At 38.1% G+C, this 22,808-nt stretch overlaps 1 protein-coding gene and 1 long non-coding RNA gene across 3 annotated transcripts in view; one reads left to right on the forward strand and one right to left on the reverse strand.

The window, feature by feature from the left end:
• The window catches only part of LOC306990423, a 598,642-nt gene that overhangs the window by 328,368 nt on the left and 247,466 nt on the right, over positions 1 to 22,808 (reverse strand). The gene's annotated exons all lie outside the window — the stretch shown is intronic.
• Positions 1 to 22,808, forward strand: part of nlgn1 (neuroligin 1) — a 225,264-nt gene that overhangs the window by 72,727 nt on the left and 129,729 nt on the right. The window contains exons 3-4 of one of the 2 annotated variants that reach the window (XM_079597222.1): positions 11,330 to 11,389; positions 16,264 to 16,416. In XM_079597222.1, coding sequence (XP_079453348.1) covers positions 11,330 to 11,389; positions 16,264 to 16,416 — 213 coding nt within the window. The remainder of the gene's footprint in view (positions 1 to 11,329; positions 11,390 to 16,263; positions 16,417 to 22,808) is intronic. The other variant, XM_079597223.1, reaches the window with a different exon arrangement.

Genomic DNA, 22,808 nt, shown 5'->3' on the forward strand with positions numbered 1-22,808 from the left:
TTCAGTAAAGGCCTTCAAGCTTTCTTTATTCTCCCACAATCCTCTGGGGCGAGTGTCAAGGGTACATCTGAATACCCTTAATCAAATTGTGCCACCTTTTCCCCCTCTCCTCTCTCCCTGTTGACTCTAGGTCACTTCTCTCTGACTCGCTGGACCTGTGATGATATGAATTAATTCTGTATGATTATATTTTATTACTTTATCCCCTTTTTCTCAAAATTGATATCCATCAGTCACCCAGAGGCTAGTTCTCATGAAGTCACCTCTCTTGTCTGAAAGAAATAATCCAATGTTTGAAACTTTTGACTTTCAATAGACTCTATGGACAATCCTTTCCGCATATAGCCTTAGTGGCTACTGCAACTCCCCAGGCCAGTATAGTGCATCGAAATTGTGAGAAAATTAAGCACTAAATAAATCTTGTGCAAGTGTCCAGGACAAAGTAATGATACGATTCACCTTTATGCTAAAGGTGTTTAAAGCTTGTGAAACTCATTACTTACATGATATGTTATATACAGTAATATAATGTTATATTTATGGTATGCATGTGGTATTGTGATCAACAGTTATTAAAAATAACACAAAAAGTTTGCCATCCCCACAGTTTGCTATAGTTGCCCATTACAAATTCAACACAATGGGCTCCTGGGCATGATGGGTCAACGGAAAAGCCAAAAAGGGTCAAGACCAAATGCAAGTAAAATTGGCTTTGCCATGTAGATTCCTTTTTTTTTTCCTTTTTTTTTTTTTAGTTTCTTTCATTAGCATTTATTGAGAACTGCAACACAATACACAATTGTTAATCACAATGTATGAACAGTAATCCAACCCTCATGTAGAGTAATTAGCATAAGTGATTCAAATTAGCCAGAACTCCATATGTAGTGATTGTTCATTTGACATTTCACTTACTCTCTTGACTTCTCAAGAACAAATAATAGAATAGAGTACATATATATTGAGCTGTTTGACCTCGCAATGGACTGGTTTGGATCTCTCTTCATTGGTAGCAGCTTTATTATTGGCAAATCACAAGCAGCACACGAGACACCTGAGAGAGACTACGTTGGCTATTGCAAATGTCTTAGATTTTGGCAACAACATCTTATGAGGCACCATTATGCTTGCCTAGTGTTTGGATCAGCCTTGTCCTTGAAAATACATCTATGAAACAGAGCAAATATTTATCACCACATGGACCATGACTCTGCCATTACCAATTGCACCAGTAATGTTATACAGGGTCAATCCCTTCGGAGCAACCTGGGGATAAATGCCACAATCAAGGGCACAATAATTACCGTTTTGAACCTGCCACCCAAGCAGACTCTATCTTTAACCACCATGATATACCACCCTGATGGATCACTACAGCGATGACAAATTATTGTAGGCTATGACGTATGTTGACCACCCTGGTTCCCTCGACAAACATAAAAACCCAATAGGATTTTTCCATTGGCTTTTGGATTATTGCACTAAATAAGATCTGTGACCAACAATAGATTATGATTCTTACACGTTTTGTTCGTCGTGATAATCTTCACTAATGTGCACAGCTTATGAATGTTGAAGCCTAAATACAATCACCAGAAGTAAAAAGCTAAACGTAGGCTATAAACGAACTTCACCACGGTCGAAAACGTTTTCCCTGAAAGTTTGGGTTTGAAAGTGGACAAGTGCACTGTAAAAAAAAAAGTTGATGCCTTAAATATCCCAGTTGATTGTACTTAAAAATGTAAGTAATTTCAACTTAAATCACAATTAGCTGACTTGAAAAATTTGTTGAATCTTGTATAACTGAAATAAAAAAGTTGAAAATTGCTTAACTTATTTTGATGAGTTTAAGCAATGTAAAAACATATGTTGTCATAACTTATTGATAATATATTTTTTTACAGCATGAGTAGATTTACTTGTATTTTGTTTACCTGAGTAGGTTACCTGTTTAGTGTGATTACGTTTAATATACCGAAAACCCCGGTAGTTCCGTTTAGTCACTTGTTAGCAAACCGTTTTTTCTTTATTTTTAAATCGCATTACTCGTGTACTTTATATCATAAAATAAATCTTGAAAATAACTTATAACCACAGTCCTTATTTCAGGTTGGCTATTTAACCAAAAACCCATTGACTTCAGGACAAGTGCTAAAATGCTAATACATTTTTGAGTTTCGGCCTACAAAAATACGTCATCCCTGTTGGCAATAGGTTTGCCGGAGCATCCCGGCAGAAGGCTTTATTGGCATAGGATTAAATTAGTCCTATATATTTGCATATATATTATAGGGGGATTATGGTTAGTATATTTAACATAAACAACACTCATCTAACAAATACCCAGCTAAAGCCAAGCACGCATTACATTTTCTGAAAGGGAAGTTGCGTCTAAGTTCCGTCCTGTAGACTCTTCTTTACTCCCTGATGGGTATCCAGCTCATTACGAGCTTTGTCATCTCGACTGTTACGACTTTGACAGCTCCTAATGAAATCTTTCCTCACAAATGTTACCTGCGTTTAAGTCCTGTCACTCTCCCTCTCTAATGAGCAGCACCTCACAATCTGAGGCCGCAGTGACATTTTGGTCCCTGCGATTTCTCCCCCCCTGCTCTCAGCGGGGGCTCTCGGAGAAAATCATCCCCCGCTCATGGCCTGGATATTGAAATTTCCGTCAGTAGTTTCAGCTCATTGTGACCAAGTGGCAACTCTTCACAGAACGGCAGCCATGTCGAAGGGAACAAATGTTCACGAGGGCTTCTTGTACAGGAATGTCATACGCCCACCATGTATTTCATTGTCTCGGAAGGGGGAGGCGTCATTCATGATGCGGTGTTATTGAAGGTTGGAATTATATTTTGACAACGGATTGAACTTTGATGCTGCTTTTCCTTGTCTTTTGGCTGAATTAGAAAACGGTGTGAAAGAAACGGGGAGAAATGGGGGGGAAGTGTAAAGACTGTCAACACGCTGCTGTCATGTAGAACAGTGTTGCTGTGCGACTGGGGTGGATGCTCCTTTGACACGGCCGCCACATGGGAAGTCGACGCATGCATGCCTGACAGTGCCTGCTAGAAACACAACACAATCCCTCGCTGAGAAACCCGCTTCGCTTCTGCTAACGCAATAATATAAGCCGTCAGTGTAGGTGGATGGGTGGATAAACAGTGCAGAAACACATCATTGCATTTAGCAGATCCGCTTTGTTTGTTCACTTTTGTTTTTATTAGTACTTTCCAGGAATAGACTACAAAATAAGGTTTGAAACTTTTATTTTCTTGAAGCTTTTTTTTCCAACAATAGTCAGTGAAGTGAGGTGCTTTAATGTCAGAAGGCAATGATTGTCAGCCTCAGGAAGTCAAACAAATGATTACATGATTTTCTGTTTGTTTTGTACGAGATTGGAGCAACCTTGTTACTATAATTTGGGCCAGTAAAAATCTGATTTGGAAGGGTTTTAAGCTTCTCGCAATATACATTAAATAAAAGTATTGAAATTCAAATTTAATCATTTTATAAATATTACAAAGAACAAACAAAGCAAATCTGCTATACTGTATATATATATACTGTATATAGCGGATTTGCAGTTATTATGTTTAAATGCAAATTTATATTCATGCATATATATATATACATATACAAAGAGCAAACAAAGCAAGTCTGCTATATATATATATATATATATATATATATATATATATATATATATATATACATATATATATATATATATATACATATATATATATATATACACTGTATATAGCGGGGATTTGCAGTTTTTAGACCGAGTCAAGAGCAAGACCAGACCAGCACTCCTCTAATTCATCTAAAATATCCACAATTACTGCCTGAGAAATTTATTTTATATAATCAATGAAAACAATTAGAAATAATACACTAAATTAAGCTGTTACCAATCAATTGAAAGCACTAAAAACTAAATTCGTCTTTGCATTGCAGATGTGGCACAGAAGTTGTGTCTGATTTGTCACAATAACAACTGTATAAATAATGTTGAGATCCTTGTTTTAAAAAATAACATTTTGTTTATTGAACATTAAAATCAATATGTTTGCAATCGCACTTGTATTTGTGAAAACGGCTTTATTATGTTATTATGCAAATATTATGCAAATTATTGCATAATTATTTTAGAATATAATAATAAAAAACAAGAGATCATACAAGTACTATTTTCAAAAATATATCTCAAATTTTGTGGGCATTTATATTAATTTTGGTGACATTTTTTTGGGGAAAAAACCCATATGTTTCTGACCCGACACAACCATAACAAAATAAATCGCATTAGAAATTAGTTATTGATTGCATTTAAAGCAGGAAGCTTTACATCCAATCACATGAATGATGTTAACAAATAAATCAGACACTGCACTGGCAATTTAGTAAAGTCCCCACAGTTGTGGTCTTGACCGGTCTTGAGACAAAATGCAGAGACTGAGACCAGAGCGAGTACAAATGCGAGACCAAGACCATCAAACAATGAGGTCTTGAGTACTACTACACTATAGTTTAGTTTAAGTGTAAATAGGGTTCCTCAAATTCGGTCCTAGAGGAACACAACTAAAAAAATTAACTAAAAAATGTATTAAAAAAAGAAAATATAAAAATGTAATTGACTTTTGTAATTATAGATAGATAGATAGATAGATAGATAGATAGATAGATAGATAGATAGATAGATAGATAGATAGATAGATAGATAGATAGATTTTAAGTTAAATAATACTTTGTTAGTTACTTTAGTTACAAGTTACTTTAAAAAAAAAAAGTTCCTAAGTAACTTCCCTAATCGTCGAACACCTCCTGACCAACTGCTCTTTCTCTCTCTCACACAAACACACACACTCTCTCTCTCTTTCTCTCTCAAGTATATGGGAGCGGCTGCTAAAGCTTTTAGCTACATGATGCATGTTTTCAAGCCTGGGGCTTGTTTTGCCGGGATTTGTGAGAATCCTTGTACTAGGCAGGGATCGGGGAAAGCACTCGTATCACTTTGTGCCCTGGTATACATCCCCAAGTGTGGCTAGAGGATGTTTTCCTTTGAGAGAGTCCTCAGCCTGCTCTTCTGCCTGTGCTGAAGGAAAACAGATGCGAAACAAAGAGAATCTAGATCCAAGCTCGTGTGTTTCATGACATCAATAGCAAGAACCTCCAAAAACATTGAAAGAACAACTCATGGAAGAACAGCAAAACAGGGCAGCTTGTCTAGCATGCATATGTTTGTTTACTCTAGTTTTTTTTTTAATTCTTTCTGTGGGCAGTTTCAGTGGAGAGATTTTCATTTCACACAGTTCTGAGTGAATCTCACAAAAGTATACGTCATACCATTATTATTATTTTTCTTTAAAATATGCATCTAAAATCAGGCTTTAATTCATGTAAAAATGCAAACAGCCTATATCTTCTTTTTTCCTTTTGATTTTATAGTGACGTTTTTGTGTGAGATTTCCTCTACTTAAATGTGAAAAAAAGGGTTACACTTTACTTCGATAGTCCACTTTAGATATTCCTCTAACTATAAGTAACTTTTCAACTACATGTCAACTATCTCTCATTAGAGTATTAGTAGACTGTCAGTAGACTGTTAGGTTAGGGTTAGGGTTTGGAGTTGCCAAGTTACTTATAGTCAGTAGATTGTCTGTTGTGGGACCAACACAATAAAGTGTTAGCAGATATTAAGCAGACAGTCTATTAATAATCTAATGACAGTTAGTTGAAAATGTAGCTGCAAAGTTGCTTATAGTTAGTAGAATGTCTAAAGTGGAAATTGTCTTTGTATGTTCTATTATTTATTCATGGAGTAGAAAAACACCCTTGTCTTTCCCAGGCCCTTCAGTGAGTAAACTACCCGGGCTCATTGAGTTAAATGTGTTCCCAGCAAAGCACACATACATCATACTAAGATCTCAACTGAGTGTGTGATTATTCTCATCAGTGCTTATTGCGTTCTGCCATGCAGGGCACAGTCAAGGCTCATGATACTAATACGCTTTTAAGCCGTCCTCTTCAGTAACATTTACACTGGAATCGACATTGAGACGGTCTCGTCAGATACAAGTGACTCCATATGGCTCCGAATGCACGCAGATGTCAATGGGCTCAATCTCAACTCAGTCCACCTCCGAGCATCGATTACTCAGTCAGCATCCCGGAGTCCCGGCGGTCGGGTGTATCCTACCGGAGCACTGCATTAAAGAGTGGCCGGGCATGAAGTAGCAGTTTATCAGTCAGAGGTGAATAGCAATCGATGCGGGCGTAAGGACGGATATGGAAATGCTTTTGTAGGCAGAGCTTGCGAGTCAGTGCCAGTTGAACGATGATAAATCAATCTAGCGTGTTATGACAGGGAAGGAGCGCATGATTGTGGAGTCTGTTTGTGTGCGTTTCGCTTCCTACTGGACACACGACCGGTTTGCAGTGGCTGTGGACACGCAGTGGATTTGCAGCGAACCCTGATGCCTTTGATCAACAGACTGGAACCTGGTGGAAAGAGAAATAAAAACGAGAAAGAAAGAGACTGAGGTGAACTCAGCTGTAGAGGTCACACCGAGGGTTCCAGCAGGGGCCGTAACCCCTCTCAGGGATGAAGTGACAAGCTGGTGAAGGGAATAAATGCCTCGAAACATTTCCAGGCTTCAAGAGAACCGAGACACGTTGCGTTTTAAATAAAAGCTTTGGCTCATAATGGATCGATTTGATGAGATATAAATACAGACATCCTGTTATTACAGAACGAGAGGGGCTTTTACATGGCGAGTTGATTGCGTTTTAAAAAAAACTAGAATCCATTTTGCAGCAAACTTTGCTTTTAAACCTTCATTCCGGAAACATAAATGCAGATACCTATGTGGAATGCCGATGTATTGGTATTCCGCTAACCTGAAGTATTAAACTTCAGAAATTAATTTGGACCAAAACACTTAACGTGCAGATTCCATTTTTATGAAGAACTAAAGCCCAAAACCTTTTTAAGGGAACTTGTGTTCCCTTAAGACTGCTAATATTTCCTTCAAGACATGTAAATGTAGTAAATGAAAGGCATTTTATATTTGGTGTTATTCTGTGGAATCTTATTTTGACAGCTTTTAGCTGTCTGGTGGAAACGCTAGGCTCACTAAGTAGCTTTTTTATTAGCGTAACACGGGAGGTCGAATGACCTGATTCATCGGACTAAATATTTATATTTGCGTTTAGCCACCGTTTTTGTATGCAAATGCAGTTTTCTTTCCCCCAAAGAAAATCTGAGTGAAGAGCCCAACATATTAAGAATGCTTTTTATTCAAAACTAATCATTTTAGTCATTTTCAACTAATTTCTGAAAGGGATAGTTAAAATTCTGTCATCATTTACTCACCCTCAAGTTGTTTCAAACCTGTATTAATTTATTTCTTCTGCTGAACACAAAGAAAGATATTTTGAAGAATGTCAGTAACCAAACAGTAGTCTGTACCCATTCCATAGTATTTTTTTTCCTACTATGGAAGTCAATGGGTACAGACTACTGTTTGGTTACTGACATTCTTCAAAATATCTTTCTTTGTGTTCAGCAGAAGAAATAAATTAATACAGGTTTGAAACAACTTGAGGGTGAGTAAATGATGACAGAATTTTAATTTTAAAGTGAACTATCCCTTGAAGTTACAAAGGTCGTAGCCCAGACCGGAAACACGCAGTGAGCGCACTACCCTCTCCTTCAACTTAAAATGAATTTGACCCAAATATAACATACAAATTCCACTTTATGAATAACCAAAGCCCAAAACCTTTGCTTACAACTGTTTGTTTTTGGAATAGTTCACCCACTAATGACAATTCTGTCATAATTTACTAACCCTCAAGTTGTTCCAAACCTGCAAGAATTTCTTTCTTCTGTTGAAGATATTTTGAAGAATGTCAGTAACCAAAGAGTTGATGGGCCCTATTAACTTCCATAGTATTTTTTTTCCCCACACTATGGAAGTCAATGGGGTTCATCAACTGTTACTGGTTACCCATATTCTTCAAAATATCTTCTTTTGTTTTCAAAAGAAAAAATAAATTGATGCAGGTTTGAACCAACTTGAGGGTGAGTGAATGAAGACTAAGGACCCTATTTTAACGATCTAAGCGCATGGTCTAAAGTGCAGGACGCAAGTGCAGTTAGCGCGTGTCCGAACACACTTTATAGTTTATCGACGGGAAAAATGGTCGGCGCGCCCATCGTATGGTCTAAAAGGGTTGTCTATATTCTCTTAATGAGTAATGGGTGTGTTTTGGGCTTTATGTGCAATAAACCAATCAGAGTCTCATCTCCCATTCCCTTTAAATGGCAGTTGCGTTCGCGCCATGGCGGATTCGCTATTTACATGACGAAATTTGATAGTGGAAAGACTGAACGTGTCTCCAGAGCGCAAATGGAACTGCTTGTGCACGAGGTTAAAGTGCGCAAGCAGACTATCTACGGGACAAACCGGATTCCACCATATCTTAATGTACACAATAATAATATTTTGCATTGTAATCCTTTTATTTTAAATATTTGGCATGTTTGTGTGCTGCTGTGCGTGTGTTTAATAAGCAGAGTGTACGCGATTTGTGGACCAGTCTATAGCCGCACATTACTAACGCGCTCTTTAAATAACAATAGTGTGCCATTGACTTTAGACCAGGTTTCAGTTGGTCAATGGCGCAGTCTATTTCTGTTGCCTCAAAATAGCAACGCGCCAACAATGCGCCTGAACACACCTCGTTTTCAGACATTTGCATTTAATGCAATAATGCATTTGCTATTCAAACAACCTGGTGCAGGACGTGAAAATGATAACTGCGCCGGACTGAAACTAGCAAAAAACACTTGCGTCGCACTTGGCGCTGCATTGCGCCGTGTTTAAGATAGGGCCCAAAATGTAAATTTTTGGCTGAGCGGTCCCTTTAAGAGTACTAGTGTTTCCTTGAAATGTACATCCAGTAAATGAAAGGCATTTTACTGTCGATATTCTTCTGTGGAGTCTCATTTTGACAGCTTATGGCCCATCTGATGTAAACACTAAGTTTCCATAGTAGGTTTTTGAGATTTCGAGAAAGTCAGTCTTCGCAAACATGTTTTGTACTGATGGCAAGATTAACTCTAAGCCAGGCCTCGGTCAGGCCTGATCTCTGCCTTTGCCTGTCTGCTTGCTCCATTCACCCCTGGTCCTCATGTCAGCTAGAGTCTGGGCGGCGCTCGAATTCTCCACCCTATATAATGAAGACTGCTCTCAAAGCAATTATCTACTGATAAAAATCGTTCTCTGTAATAAGCTGCAGAACTGTGAAGCTGCAAGACAGGGATATTGAGGTCATTTTCATTATAGTTGGTGTTATTGTGTGAGCTTATTTGTGCTAGTTGTGTTGTCGGACAAGGATTTAGTCTATTTTCTTTTTTCTCTGCAGGGCTGCTTATGGTGATAAAATCACTTAAAATTACTTCATAGTCACCAATGATGCTTTTCCTAACTTTAAGTGTATTTTTATATTTAATTCTATGAAATGTATGAGTCAACTTCAGTGAAAGTAATAATAATACATATATTACAATATGCATTCAATTTAACCTTAATTTAATTGTTATTGTTGTTATTATTATTTAATCTACTTCTGAAGGTTACATTTATTGCATATTGTACCATATATGGACACATGGGGTAGTGGAATCTGCCATTAAATGGCCATTAAAACAAGTTAGTGAAACGGCAAACATGGTAAAAGTAATCCATAAAAGTATCAAATAGTTTTATTTGTCCAACAAATATTCCAATTAATCATTTTTAGAAAAAATATGAAATATTTAAAACGTGACAACTTGCCCCAACATGATATTTATCTGCGATTTTCACTGAATTTGCCACAATGTTTTGTTTGATTGCAAAACAATTCACTAATCACTTATGATGGCATTGAATGTACTTTTTAATCTAATCAAATGTTTCACCTTGTCTCACCTCATCTTTTCATGTAACACAGGACATTCAAATGACTCGATTTGTTGAACTGAACATTTACCTCTTGTGTTTAGCTACAGTTTTTGTATGCAAATTCACAGTGTTTGTTTTTTTTCCAGAGACATTCTGAGTGGAAGAGTCCCAAAATAATAACAAAGCTTTTTATTCAAAACAGCAGCTGTCTTTTTCAACCAATATCTGGAGTTACAAAGGTCGTAGCACAGACCAGAAAACATAGAGAATCACCCAAATAAAATGGACGCAATGCAGCGCACGGCCCTCTCCCTTCCCCTGTGTGGTCCATTAGAATGTGTGGGTCATGAGTTTTGGCCCCAGCTGTCTGATTAAATGGACAGATTGACTTTTGGCTGAGAGAGCTGCTTCATCCCCCAATCCTCCTGCCTCTCTCTCTCTCTCTCTCTCTCACACACACACACACCATACACACCCCTACATGAGCACTGAAACCTTTGGCTCGGTGCTGGCTTATTTTAAATGTGCTTCCTGCATGCACAAGTTCATCCGTGTTTGTTGTACGTCTGTGCGTGTGAGTGTTTCCTGCATTGTCTGAAACAATATTACTGAAAATAATAAGCCAGAAAACAGTATTTATCTTCACCGGCCTCTGACTTGCGTTGTTATTTTTGCGTTGTTTATTTCTGCTGTGCTTCTCGGTGTTATTTTTCTGATAAAAAAGCAAACAGTGAGCATGTAGATGTCTAACCCCTTCATGGATATGATGCTCTTTAATTCATTAATTATTTATTATGGTACTTGCAAACATGGTACAGTAATTTCACAATTAGACATTTCCTTTAAGAATCAATTAAGTATGTAAAATACCAAGTTATGATCTGTATAATGACCCGCAGATCACATCTGGTGTGAAATAACAACGCAGTGCATCGGCTGTTGAATGCGTTTGGAAAATTCTGTGTATTATTTCCATGCAACAAACTAGGGAAACATATTTAAACATTTTTGATTGTCAAAAACCAGCATTGAGTTGTTAACCCTGTTAAAAAACAACACTTGCCCTCTTGATAAGTAGGCAAGATGTATTTTTAACTTTAAATAAATATCTTATTTTTTGAGTTGTTACATAAATAAGTAAGGCCCAGAGCTGCTTTTCTGTCTTACACCTTTGAAGTTCTACAAATGTTTATTTCATTTCAGTTTTAGCTTATATCTTCCCTTCTGAATTTTTTTGGTTGAATACGGTATCGTTTTTAAAAACCAAGGATTTCAATGCGATTTCTTTGTGTCTTTGAAGCACTTTTTGAAGGCTTGTTTGCTCTTGTATTTTCTCTCTGCTCCATCTTTTCCATTCTTGATCCTAGGTCCTCTTTCAAAGAAACAGAATGATGATTTAGCTGATAATGACGGTGCTGAGGATGAAGGTATTTTTTTGATGCCAAAATGATATGCATGACAAGGAACCCTCCGGTTTTTTCTTCTTTGTTTTTCTTAAATTTCTTGTCCTTTTTTGAGAGTGGAGATTTTTTTCTTGCTCGTTTTTTGCTGGATGTGTTTTGTCGTTTTTGCTTGATGTGACCTGTCTCCCGTCATTCCAGATACACATAATTGTAAATAACCCTTCATAGGCTCTTGCTTGAATATTTTTTATTATCATTTCCTTTTAATTTTATATGTTGCATCTCACCTAAACAAACCAGAAACAACCAAAAAAAAAAAAACCTAATAATCCTAATATTAATTCTTAACACTTTTTGTGCATGATTTTTCAACCCTTCTGCCTTTAAAAAAAATTAATCTGAGGTAATCCCCTGGTAAAAAAAAAATTGGTAATCTTCCGAAATTTAACCGGAAGACCCCTGCAAAAATTTCCTATGCAACATTGTATGTTCCTGGAATCCAAACCGCCATGTCTGCATTTCCATCAGACTGTGCATCAATAGTCATTACTGTCCAGCCGTTGAGACGACTTTTAATTGTCCGATGTTTAGTGGATGTGCAAAAATCTATACAGATGCACAACAAATTAACACATCGATTAAATGCCTGGGCTGTAGACTGTAAAAGAGGTACAAAATCTAATGATAATAATCCCCTGAGTGACTGTATGTGATAAAAGCATTTCCTTTCGTGTTCTTGTCAGAACTGAAGCGCAGTGAAGACTGTCTCCTGTATAATCAAATGAAATAAGAACCAATTAGAGCGGGCTAAAACCAGGAAAGAGCCTGCTCGCTTTGATCTGCACATCAAAAGATTACAGCAACACAAATATACAGTGAGAATCCCACAGAGTATCTCACATGAACTCTCTTGAAAACCGACCGAATAATCCTCTTAAGCATGCCCGACGATATACCGGGGAAACACTCATCGCCGACATCAGACATCGGACTTGGTGTCTTCAGATGCCTGGTTTGAATTTCTCTCAGGACACTCACAGCCACCCATCAGGTGTCTCTTCTTATTGGAGAATGCCGTACATCAAGCTACAATGGAAAAGTCCTCTCAAAACCAAGAGCTTCTCAAAGACTGCAACAACTGTGAATCTATTAAGACGTCTCCAGTGATCGACAGTTCCTTTGATGGTAGCAACAGTGTGTGCACGTGGAAAGCTCCCAATTCTTCTTTTTCAAGGATCTGCTCAAACTCGTAATGTGGCAACCTTTTTTGCTGTATACGTACAGTTACATCAATCTGTGTTGAAGCCTTATCTTGTTAGTTACTCAATACAGTTACTACTACTACTAAAAAGTATGAATGAATGCACCATTGAACTTGAAGAGATAATTGAGCAGATCTACTCTAGTCACGAACCACAGCTAAACTCGCTAACTTAATATTTAGCTATAAATAAGACCTAAATCAATAAATCGCTTTTGAATGCTACATGTGACAGTAGAAGAATGTATTTGATTGTTACCACGGCCCATTCCACAATACAATGTTAATTATTTAGCATTTTGCTGTGCTAAATCTTTTGTTTTTGTTGTGTTTTAGCTTGCGCTAGCTTGTTTACTAAAATACTTGTTTCCAGAAACCTACACTGTTTTAAAATCTTGGACTACCATCATGCTAACATCAAACATGTAGCAGTGGCTTCGCTAGTGAGTAAAACGTCAGTGGCGTCGCTAGTTTCAGTAATTTACTCCACAGTACTAACGTTTACTTGTTAACAGAATTCAAACATTCAGTACAAGGACTTTAAACAGAGGAACACAAACCCAGTGTGTCAGAACACTCCAAGGTTATTGTAAACTGACAAAGTCTGCTTTCATCACAGTTCTTAGCTCTTTGAAAATCAGGCGACGGTTAAAGCAAACCGAATCTGAAGATACAGACAGTAGTTAAACAAGCAAAATCTTTACTCTTGACATAGCCTACTTAAAAACAGCTCAATTTAAATTACCACAGTTTGTATCATGCTTCACCTGAAAATGCCTCAGTAGTGCTTTTCAATCGAATGTACAAATGAATTCTTGTTAAAATGTACCCATACGAGTTAAACATATAAGTAAATACGTTTATTTAAATTCCTGAGGCCTATCTGCGCATGCTTTTTGCTAAGTGGAAAAGGGCCGCCGTTTGGCTCTCAGACAGCTGTAGCTGATAGGGCTGAGAGGAGACACAGAGCGCACATTAATTATGTAGACATAACGCTACCTTATTACTGCACACTGCTTATACCAGCTGCCGTGGCATCGGCGACAGTTCTCGCCAACCAACTCCTCTGATTTTATTTCATAGATCCAGTAATTGGCTTGATCACATCAGTGGCCCACTCACAGATATTAATATCCATTCTAATTAGTTTACATTTTTGTTTTTGATATAAAAGCTGCATACGGGCCATATCCCAGGATCATCAATCATATATAACAACTTCAAATGCCAAGGGATTCTCCAGATATGACTATTTGCTAGAGATTTACTAAAGCAAACTATCACCAAAATCAATAGCCACTTTTGACATATTCATTAATCTGGTGCTTTAGAATGAAGCGTACAACGTTTATTGACTTTTTCCAAGCAATCGGTAGCAAAAAGCCCAAGAGACAATGCAAGTATGTGGTCTTAGATTGTGCCAGATCAAAAATCCAAAGAAATAGGATTTACAAAATGAAAAGTCTTTCACAGCTCACCTTAAATTTTAAGTAACCAGCTCTTAAATTGTCATTCCAAACTCTCTTTTCTGTGGAACACATAATTACATAATTTGAACAATTTTGTCCATTAATTGGAAGTCATTGAGGTCCAAAACAACATTGGACCCCATTGACTTTCATTTTATGAAAAAAAAAAAAAAACATTTTCAAAAATACATAGCTTAGTGTTTGCAAGTCAACATAGTCAACATTTCAACAGACAGAAAAACTCTGTTCTTGTTATCGTTTAGGAGTGACGTTTCAGAGAAAGGCCACGGCACACTGCACTTATTGTTGACATTTGACATTATAAAAGACTGAGGAAAATACAAAAGAACTGGTGTGCGCATACACACGTGAACTCTGGCCTGTGGATGAAGAGTATTTCAGTCTGAATGAAGACTGGGATCAATGGAGTATTCATTTCTCTGAGGAATCACTTCCTGTCTTTCCCTCCTGCTGGACACTGATAGACTCACTGGGCTAGTTTACATTCTTCTGTGGCTCACGGGTCATTCAATTCATTATCAAAATGAATATAAGATATTAAAACCTAGTTAATGTTTAATTTAAATAAAATCTTAAGAGCGACTGAATCTTGAGTGTTTTTGAATGAACACAGCTTAACAAAGCACTCAATTCATACACAAAGTCACAACACTGGCAGGAAGAGAAAAGACGTAACAGGAAGTGGTGAGACAAGATGAGAAAAGAGAAGAGACATTATATGGCCTGATAAAGAAGAACCATTGAGTTCAAATCTGACATCTGAAGATAACAGAAGAGATGCTACAGTAAGGAGCCCGGTGAGTAAAGATGAGACGAGACAACATCTGTTGTGAGCAAATCTCACTTTTAGCATTTTCAAAAGAAGAAAAGGTGTGAGGTGAGACGAAATGAGAGAAGATGAGACATTACATTGCCTAAAAAAAGAACGATTTTGTGCAAATCCTACTTTTCAAGAGGCGAAAAAGTGGGACGGGATAGGAAAGGGAGAGGTGAGAATATCTTTGGAAAGAGAAGAACAAAATAGATTGGACAGGATGAGGTGAGAGGACACGAGAGAAGACGAGATGAGAGAAGAAAAGAGGTAAGACAAGAAATGACTGCCTGATGATGAAGAAGAATGACTGGGGACAGGTGAGACCAAATGAGATTGGATGAGTTGAGACAAGACGAGACAACAAAGGGACATAAAGACGAACCCATTGTGTGTTTTGCTCTGAGCATTCTGCAAGAGAGAGGAAAAAGAAGAAACGGAAGGGGTGAGATGAGAAGAGAAGGCAATGAGACCAGATGAGAATCACCTGATACAGATAAAAACATCTCACTTTGAGCATTTTACAAGAGGAAACGAGAAATGCCGAGAATGAGTTAACTGAGACAAAGAAGAGAAATGAGAAATTGCGTTGACTGATAAAAAAAGAACTATTGTGTGCACATTTGGCAAGAGGTGGTCTTGTTTAGGGGCCTTAAGAAAATTGTTTTGGAAAATGATTGCTTTTTTCATTTGCTTTTTTCGCTTGTTACGAGACCTCCCGGAAGCAGGTCCCTGCATGCCCAATAAAATAACCGAGATTTATGTGAAGGCTTTGCAACCATGATGAAATGGCACTCTCCCTCAAGCAAGACGAAAGTTATCATCTGCATCGCATTTGTGTTTTGAAAATACCTCCCTCTCGGACAGAGACCATTTGCCCAAAGTGGATTACTTTGCCTAAGCCATGTATGGAAATTTAAAAAGCGTGCAATTTCCATTGCTAAAAGAAAAATGGGATCTGAGAAGATGAGGTGAAGCGCAGGCGGATCCTATACGGAGAGCGCGGACAAGGTCCCCTTACTTTAAGTTTTGCCCACCTTGTTTCTTAGTTTGAATCTTTAGTTAATTCAAAGGATTACTTCAGAAATTAAAATGCCCATTATAATTTCCACTTTTTATTGCTGGCAGGCCCTTCAAGAAAAACAAAAGGCAATCATAAAAAAAAAGTGATTTTTTGATCACCAGGAACATGACATTCAAATTGCCTAGGAAATTTCTAAAAATAAGTCTCAAAAATAAAGCCAATTTGAGCAAAATGGGAGCCCTCAGCTCTGAATGCATCCCCAGCTGTCTACAGTAATTTGTCATTTAATCGTTTCTATCCTCCTTTTTCCAGACATTCGTGAAAGTGGGAGCCCCAAACCGGTGATGGTTTTCATTCACGGAGGATCATACATGGAAGGAACGGGAAATATGTTCGATGGAAGCATCTTGGCCAGTTACGGCAACGTCATCGTCATAACCGTAAACTATCGGCTTGGTGTGCTTGGTAAGCAATTCAATTTCTGCTTAACTTTACCCATCATGCATCAGGGTTTCCCGGTCAGTGCCCCATACGATATCCTCGGAATGGCTTGTTCTAGCTTTGTTTCTCTCCACAGAGGTACAGTTTTCCTCCAGTGAAAGATGATTTAGTTGCTTGTGAATAGCCTCAAGCTCATAAGCATAAAACGGGTGAAGTGGCAATGCTCTCCACAGCGGCACGCATGCATGAAAACTTATTATAGAAAGTTTGCTGTAGTTGTACATGATTTAAGGTGATAGTAAATACTGGAACTATCAAAGCTTTATGACCTTCCAGTTTCAATTGCAATACAACAACTCTAGCCTGTATGCATCTCTCTCTGTCTCTTTCCCCATTGCTATTCCTCTCCCTCTGTCAGTTATCATTTTTCAATGCAACAGATTTGTGGAGAGAGATAAAATTGTGTATTTTTTACTTAATGATTGAGATTGCCTCGAGCAAATGGTGCTGGATTCATTAATAAGCTTTGGAGAGTTTCTTCAAGAACGAGGTGCTTTCCATATTCCAGTTGTCTAGATATGAAGCATCGGTTATTAAGGAAAGTTAAGTGTTATTTTAGTTACGTACAAATGCAGTTTAGCACAGAAATATGTTGAAGTATCTTTTACGTTTCTCAGATTTCTTCATCAGTATTTGTCTACGAGGTTCTTATGCAAATGTATCATTGTGTTCATGACAGATCCGTCAGTGTTTTCATTACACACAAATTCCTCAGTGATTGACAGTTATTATTTCAGATTAGAATGATGGAAACTCATAGATGAACTCATTTGACGCCTGTTTTATTTCACTGTGCTTAACATCTTATGCAAAAATGCGTCTGTTTCAAGAGTGATTGTGCAGTGGCTTGAACAAATCCACAGCATTTGCAAACAAGCTTTTCTAATCTTTGATCTGTGGTAGCTAATCATTTCTATAAAGACATGACACTGATCATCTTAACACCCATCTGTGCTTTTAAGGGTCATTTGACTGCAACTTGGCAACAGTTTTCAGTCTGATCAACTTCATAACATCCTAAATATGATCCTTAATCCTGCGGTTATTGGAGGAAAATGTGTAAATTGTGATGCAGGGTCAGTTTGATCTTTAGTGGTAATAGCACGTTATGCAATGAATGTCTGTCAAAGTGATGACTTGTCAATTGAACGAGAGTCATTGGTCGCTACAACTCATATACTGATTAATTTGTGGGGCGTTCGTTCAACTAGACTTGTTAAAGATACATTAGCGGCTGCTGCCAGTCTTACAAAGGGTTTTTATTGCCAGTTTAATTTAGTTGTTCACATCTGTACAGTATAAAGGCCCGTTCACACCAAGGACAATACAAACAACGATAAAGATATGGTTCTAAAAATCGTTCTCAATATTAAAGAATAGCAGAGTTCACACCACAGCTATAACGATAGCGCCACAGAGAAACGATATTGTTTGAATCACTTTCAGAACGATTTTATCCAGCTGAAAAACAGCCAATTGACAGCCAATCATAATCCATCATAATGAGCTTGAACATTTAAAGCGGCAGGCAAGCATGCACTTAGAATAAACAGAACTATATGGTCCTCTGGTGTGGACAGTGGACACTAGTTATCTTTGTAGTTATCGCTCTTGGTGTGAACGGGCCTTAAGTCACCATTTTGACCAGTATTAGGGTGCTGGCAGATGCTAATATGCTGGTGGCATGAGGCATCTGTTAGTGTGAGTTGTTAGTCTGTGCTTCCTAAAAACGTTCAAGAATGAATGCATGGATTCTGAAATTAGCATCAGTTATTTGCATCAGAATCTTCACAGCACATCTCTCCGTTGGTAAATGAGGCTCAGTGTGATCTTTCTCCCTTAATGATTCAGTTCGCAGATCTTCCCTCAGTCGCCCTTAGCTTTTTATAACAAATCCACTGCTGATTATTGGCTATTTTTTTTCCCCCTAGCTAAAGCGCACAGATCCATTAGGGGGTTTAAGCATGTGCCCGCATGCCACAACCCTTAATTTATTGTTGCTATGTTTTTCTCATGGTTGTCTGGGGTTCGGCTAAGCTCCGGAGCGGCCTCTGGGAAAGGTGCTGTAATGGTGAGAGGGCCTAATGGATTATAGAACTGCACACAGTCTGAGTGTCATTATCAGAACTGTTGTAGATTTATGGAGCGAGTCGCTCTCGTCATGCCCCCCTGAATAAAACTGCTCTCCGACAGCTAATCAGCTGGCATAAGGGCCTGTTTTACCCAGTGCCACCATCATATTTTTTATTTTATTTTTTGGTAGTGCTGGTGTCCCAATCCTCTTTAGCAACTATCCTTAACCTAAAATAGCACCATACCTATAAGGAAAATATTACTGGTGATTCATTTAGGCGATATTTAGAGTAAAATATGATTTTTATTTGCTGAGCAACGATAAGTTCAATTAAAATATTCTGTATAATGCTTGTTTCATAGTTACATTAAGGAAGTATTCTGTAACTAGCCAAAGATGAGGGTATCAAATAAAATGTCCTTATGGCAGCAATATAACATGTATTCATGTATTCAGTTAACAATTGTCATCATTTACTCACCCTCAAGTTGTTTCAAACCTGTATGGATTTATTTCTTCTGCTGAACACAAAAGAAGATATTTTGAAGAATGTCGTATCCAGACAGTTGATGGACCACATTGACTTCCATAGTTGACAAAAAAAAAATACTATGGATGTCAATGGGGTACATCAACTGTTTGGTTACCCATATTCTTCAAAATATCTTATTTTGGGTTCAGCAGAAGAAAGAAATTCAAACAGTTTTGAAACAACTTGAGGGCGAGTAAACGATGACAGGATTTTCATTTTGAAGCGAACTAATCCTTTAAGCAGACACAACAAAGATGTTAAACAGCAATTGCAATTTGCGCATTTAATGATTACAATATAAGGATAATATTTGACAGTTTTTTTTATGTCGATCCAAAGTTGGCGTCATCTAAAGTCATACGTATCATACGTTCATACGATACCTTTTGCAAAATCTAGCAAATAAAATCCGATTTTCAAAGAAACCTGCTAAAAAACTACTTTAATGGGTCCAAGTGGCTATAGCTGGTCTTCCAGTGCGTAGAACCCTTCTAAAACCAGCTATGGTCAGATAAAAAGCCCAGGCTGGTTTATGGTATTATTTTTTATCATGCAAATTACCCCTAAACTTTTTCTATTGCGAACAAAAATATCATATTAAGACCACATAATGTCTTCTAAAAATATGACATTTAATTTTTGAAGGAGCGTCGCTCTCTGCTCGCGAATGACTCTCTGAGTTTATGTATTTTTAAAAAATATTACATTTCCATTTAAAGGGACGTCACTCGCTGCTTGTGGATGACGCACTGAGTTACAGTAAAACTGTTTACCAGATCTAAATCGAGTCATCAGCACTTGTTAGTCAGTGTGTGGTTGGTTGGCTGCTGCGCTGGTGAAAAGCAGATGCAGTCGCCGGCGGAGGTGTGTGTGCTCACGTGCCGGTTAGTTCGGTTGTTTACTTCTTTGTCAAGACTTCACCGCATTGCTCACCCTGTAATAATTGGTTTGCTGTTTTGCTTTAATCATTCCATGTGGCCCAGTGTTGAGGATTATTATTTTTCATGCTTATTAATTTTCCTCTCCCTTGAAACAAATACCCATGATGTTTCAGTTTCATTAGTCTTTTGCTTTCTCCAACCTCCACCTCTCTTGCTTTCTCTCCACGTGTTTTGCCTTCAGCGTCTTTTATCACATACTCTCTCTCTCTCTCTCTCTCTCTCTCTCTCTCTCTCTCTCTCTCTCTCTCTCTCTCTCTCTCTCTCTCTCTCTCTCTCTCTCTCTCTCTCTCTCTCTCTCTCTCTCTCTCTCTCTCTCTCTCGTTCCCCTCAGTCATATGCTTGCTTAAGTGCAAGCCTGCCACAGGGTCTTTAAGGAAGCATGTATGATGTCTGACCCTATTCATGAAGCAGTGTGTCTGGGGAGATGCTTCATTGGAGGGTGTTTATTAATCTTAACAAGCATTTAACAACTCTGCAGGATCGTCCCTCATCCATTATTTTGCCTCCAATGCTCGCTGCTAGTACTGGCTGTAGTTGAATCGGGTGGTCAATATAACCCTATATATAATGTTTTATTTATTTATAATTTATATATTTTTCTTCTTCCTCCTCTTCTTTGTAATATAATTTGTAACGCTTAGATTTATGATGCTTTCACACTAGCACTTTTTGTGCGCAAAAGTGGGATTTGATTGATGTCAGAGTTTCGGTTTGTTTGGATGATGAACGCTCTTTTCCAAACTCGGGTGCGCACCCATCTACTCTGCATGAGTTCATGTGAACTCCGGTACGGTTCACTACTGATATGAACACAATCGTACTATTGTGGCACACTAAATCGCGGAAGTGTGTTTTTGAGTGTTCATACTCACTTTCCTGATGCACTGCAAGTAGAAATAATGTATATCTTGTTTCTGCTGCATTCCCGCATTATTTAAAACATTCTCAGTACATTTGCAGCAGAGAGATGCAAGTGCCATTATGTGCTGATGCTTTGAATACAAAACCAAAGGTTTAAAAAACAAATTATAAAAGTGAAGTGAACAACCATATGCAGTGCCAAAAACTAACTTTTTGCCCCACCTGCAAATGGGGTGACTTTTGACTTCAGAAAATGTACCGGCCATAAATATTTTTACCAAATAATATAATGTCAACACGATCCAAAGGGGGAGGACCATGCAATCGAACCAAGTGTGAAAGCTACCTTATAAAGACAGTGTGTGATATGTGTTTGTTGTAATATATTACTGCCACCCCTGATCTTGACCCAGCTTCCATGCTACCCTACAGATTTAATAGCACTACCCTGTAGATTTAGTACTCTGCGTATGCGCGTGCTTTAGTCTAAGTGATGGGCCTCATTGGTCGTGACGGGTGGATGCATTGGTAGAGGGCAAAAAGGCAAGCGACAGAGTACAGAGGACATCTGCCATCAGAGAGGCTTTGCCCTGTGAGCGCCGCTAACCGAAAGGATTAGTTCAGCCTGCAAGAGTGCAGCAGATGTCCATGTGGGCCCACTCACTCACGGCTCCTCCTCCTCTTCTCCAAAGTCTCTCTCTCACTTCCTTTCGCTGTCTCTCTTCCTTGTATCCTGATTTTGGCCTGGTTCCACATGTGGATTGCCCCTGGCTAGACTCATTGTAGATATTAATAAGTAGTCAAATTTGGTGTGCTTTTGAATCCACAATGGAACTTTGACTTCATGATTTCATGCATTCCTGCACTTAAAGCATTTCCTCTCTGTGGAGTATCATAATCCCTAGGGATCTCGTGAAGAGACAAGGCTGGATTTACACTGGAACTTTTAGTGCAGATGAGTTTGTTTCTGAATGATGTGCACCCGCAAACCATACACTGTAAAAATGTTTTAAGTACAATCAATTTGGATGTTTAATTTGTCATCTCAACTTAAATGACATTAAACTGACTTTAAAACTAGACTTGTATAACTTGAAAAAGTTGAAAAAAAGTTGAAAATTGCTTATTTTGATCATAAAAGCATCAAGCAATGTAAAAACATATGTTGTCATAACTTATTGATGACATAATTGTACTTTTAACTAGGAATGTCAAAATGTCAGATTCGTTGCACCATTCAGAAAGATTCAGATTGCTCAATTTAAATAGAGGTAGTGAAGAGAATGCAGAATTTGTTCAAATTTGAATGTTGACTTTACAAAGCCTTGTTTGAAAGTTTTGAAATAAGTTTTAAAAGTTTATAGTTTGGAGGTTCATGGATTAAGATTAATTAAGTTTCTTTGCTGAATAAAAGTGTAAAAAAATAATAATAATTAAGAATAAAATAAAATAAAAGTACAAATACAATTTAACTGACCCCAAACTTTTGACCGGGAGTGTATAGTAGGACCCAAAGTAGAATGCAAAATGTAATTGTACTGTAAGGTGGAGCAGACCGGAATTAAGCTCTGGACCAAACAATAGAATCAAGTAGACTGTAGCTTGGGAAGGGAGTTTCATTTTTGAGGGTGAAATAACTGCCTGTACCCTTGGTGTTTTATTTACTGTATCAGGGAGAGAAATTGAACTCAAACCGAGTTGCATTTGAAGCTCCAGTAATTTACGACCCAGAGCTAGCAGGAGTCGTCTCCAGCGTCTGGGACTCGTTGTCAGGATGACCACCCTCACTCCCAGCTACACTGCAGGGTCTATTAGGCAAGAGGGTACCAGCAGATGGATGCGTCCATGTGCCTCCATCCATCTCTGCCATGGAGCCAGAGATTAGCCGGGTCCGCTCGTGGGCTTTTCGGCAGGGAACAACTGCCACTGCGGATGATCAAGGTGCTCG

This window comes from Phoxinus phoxinus, assembly GCF_949152265.1.
Source record: "Phoxinus phoxinus genome assembly, chromosome: 22".
NCBI lineage: Eukaryota > Metazoa > Chordata > Actinopteri > Cypriniformes > Leuciscidae > Phoxinus > Phoxinus phoxinus.